The 2,500-nt window shown below is 46.0% G+C and overlaps 1 protein-coding gene across 2 annotated transcripts in view; it reads left to right on the top strand.

Annotated features, from left to right (window-relative positions):
- Positions 1-2,500, top strand: part of LOC139920273 (proline-rich protein 5-like) — a 19,634-nt gene that overhangs the window by 2,112 nt on the left and 15,022 nt on the right. For both annotated transcript variants that reach the window (XM_078281866.1, XM_071910250.2), the window contains exon 2: positions 1,587-1,676. In XM_078281866.1, coding sequence (XP_078137992.1) covers positions 1,651-1,676 — 26 coding nt within the window. In that variant the 5' untranslated portion in view covers positions 1,587-1,650. The remainder of the gene's footprint in view (positions 1-1,586; positions 1,677-2,500) is intronic.

The raw sequence follows: 2,500 nt of genomic DNA, 5'->3' as shown, positions 1-2,500 counted from the left end.
GGCAAAGGAAGCATGTATATAACATGAGACTGAAAGCACTCCTTGTTTTATTTGAAACTGTTGCTGAACTTGACAATAATCTCTGTTGACAAGATGCACAGAGAATGGCAGAAATGTTGCTTTTTTTGGACACACAGTGACATAGTTAATGAGCAAGTCCTGGCTTACTCTGTGTGGCCCTACTAGCCTAATATATGTGTCATTCTATCCGTGTGTGTGTGTGTGTGTGTGTGTGTGTGTGTGTGTGTGTGTGCATGTGCGTGTAGGTAGGGTAGGGGCATTTGAGTTCATGGGAGGATCAAATGTCTGTCTCAACCACTTTGCTGTAATTTGATTAGAATACAGTATCTTGTTGAGAAGGCAGTGAGCGGTGAGACACCTGTCTGTCTGTCTGTCTGTCTGTCTGCCTGTCTGTCTGTCTGTCTGTCTGTCTGTCTGTCTGCCTGTCTGCCTGTCTGCCTGTCTGTCTGTCTGTCTGTCTGCCTGTCTGTCTGTCTGTCTGTCTGTCTGTCTGCCTGTCTGCCTGTCTGTCTGCCTGTCTGCCTGTCTGCCTGTCTGTCTGTCTGTCTGCCTGTCTGCCTGTCTGTCTGCCTGTCTGCCTGTCTGCCTGTCTGTCTGCCTGTCTCTCTGCCTGTCTGTCTGTCTGTCTGCCTGTCTCTCTGCCTGTCTGTCTGTCTGTCTGCCTGTCTGTCTGTCTGCCTGTCTGTCTGTCTGTCTCTCTGCCTGTCTGTCTGTCTGTCTGCCTGTCTCTCTGCCTGTTTGTCTGTCTGTCTGCCTGTCTGTCTGTCTGTCTCTCTGCCTGTCTGTCTGTCTGTCTGCCTGTCTCTCTGCCTGTTTGTCTGTCTGTCTGCCTGTCTGTCTGTCTGTCTCTCTGCCTGTCTGTCTGTCTGTCTGCCTGTCTCTCTGCCTGTTTGTCTGTCTGTCTGCCTGTCTGTCTGTCTGTCTCTCTGCCTGTCTGTCTGTCTGTCTGCCTGTCTCTCTGCCTGTCTGTCTGTCTCTCTGTCTGTCTGTCTGTCTGCCTGTCTCTCTGCCTGTTTGTCTGTCTGTCTACCTGTCTGTCTGTCTGCCTGTCTGTCTGCTTCAGAGAACTGCAGTATTTTACTTCAACAGTTGCAGTGCACATTACAGCTTGTCTTATTTAACAGCATACAGTAGCATGGTAAACTACCTGATACTCTTTGAAAAACACACAGCACTCTCAAACTGTTAGATGCAACTTAATGAGTATTTTCCTCATGTCAACTATACAGTCTTTTGCAACTATGCAGTGAAAACGTCATTCAGCTCAACAGGGTTTCACACTTGAGAGTCAAATCACCGGAAATCCATTCATTTTCTACAAACAGAGAAGTGTTGGCTGATGTTGACCACAGTCGCCTCGTTTCCTCATTTGCCTGCAGAAAACTTGGCTGCCTCTGAACTTTTGGGCGACATCACCCATCAACAGCCAATCACGTGGTGCCATTAATGTACTGCATGCAACAGCTAGGGCTGATATAGAGTCCGCTGTGAAATCAGTGGACATGATATGAAGTTGATTAATTTGTCTAAAGGCAGATCATGTTGTTTTTTTGTTTTTTTGAAAGATGCTGATTGGTCGGTGGCGGTTGTGGGGGGGTCACTAGGTCGCAACTCTCTGTCAAGGCTAACATGGAACGTGAGGGGTCGTTGAGGAGGTAAGAGCGCGCACACACACACACACACACACACACACACACACACATTCGACAATCTTACAAACACAAATACATAAATGTAAAACACACGTATGCACACAAATCACACAATCAGCCTAGTTACATATTGCCACACACACACACATGGAGGCATGTAGATATACAAAAACACATGCACATACATCTGCGTATTCACACACACACACACACACACACACACACACACACACACACACACTAAGTAGTTCCGTGCACTACAGCTAGATTGAATTACAAACCAAGTTAATTTGGTTAATTGAAGATTAACATGTTTTAATATTAGGAGAGAGGCCTCTGGGCATGACACAAGGTGAAACACACATGACACACACAACACACAAGACCCACACGCACATGCACACGCACACACACATACACACACACACACACACACACACACACTGCAGCCTGTAGATCTCTTCCAGTTTCACTGCAGCTCCCATACTTACTCTCTTTCTCTCTCTGTCTCTATCCTTTGGGAGAGCCTCAATACAGACACACAAAGGTGGATAACACACACAACACACACACACACCCACACACACACATTCCTGAATGACCTCATTCATTCTTTCATTCATTCACACTTCCCCCTTATCCTCCTTTGTTTTGTAATTAGACCAGCCTTCTCTCTCTCTCTCAACTCTTCCTGTTGTCTCAGGGCCAAAAATGTTATCTAACTTTCATCAATTGTTCAACGTACATCAACATTCCTTAAGGTACGAATATATGCATCTGTGTTGTCAGAGGCAGGGGTACAAGAGTAGAAATATATACCTCTTTAA

This window comes from Centroberyx gerrardi, chromosome 24, assembly GCF_048128805.1.
Source record: "Centroberyx gerrardi isolate f3 chromosome 24, fCenGer3.hap1.cur.20231027, whole genome shotgun sequence".
In the NCBI taxonomy this organism is placed as follows: Eukaryota; Metazoa; Chordata; class Actinopteri; order Beryciformes; family Berycidae; genus Centroberyx; species Centroberyx gerrardi.
This window is presented reverse-complemented; position numbering and strand designations above follow the sequence as displayed.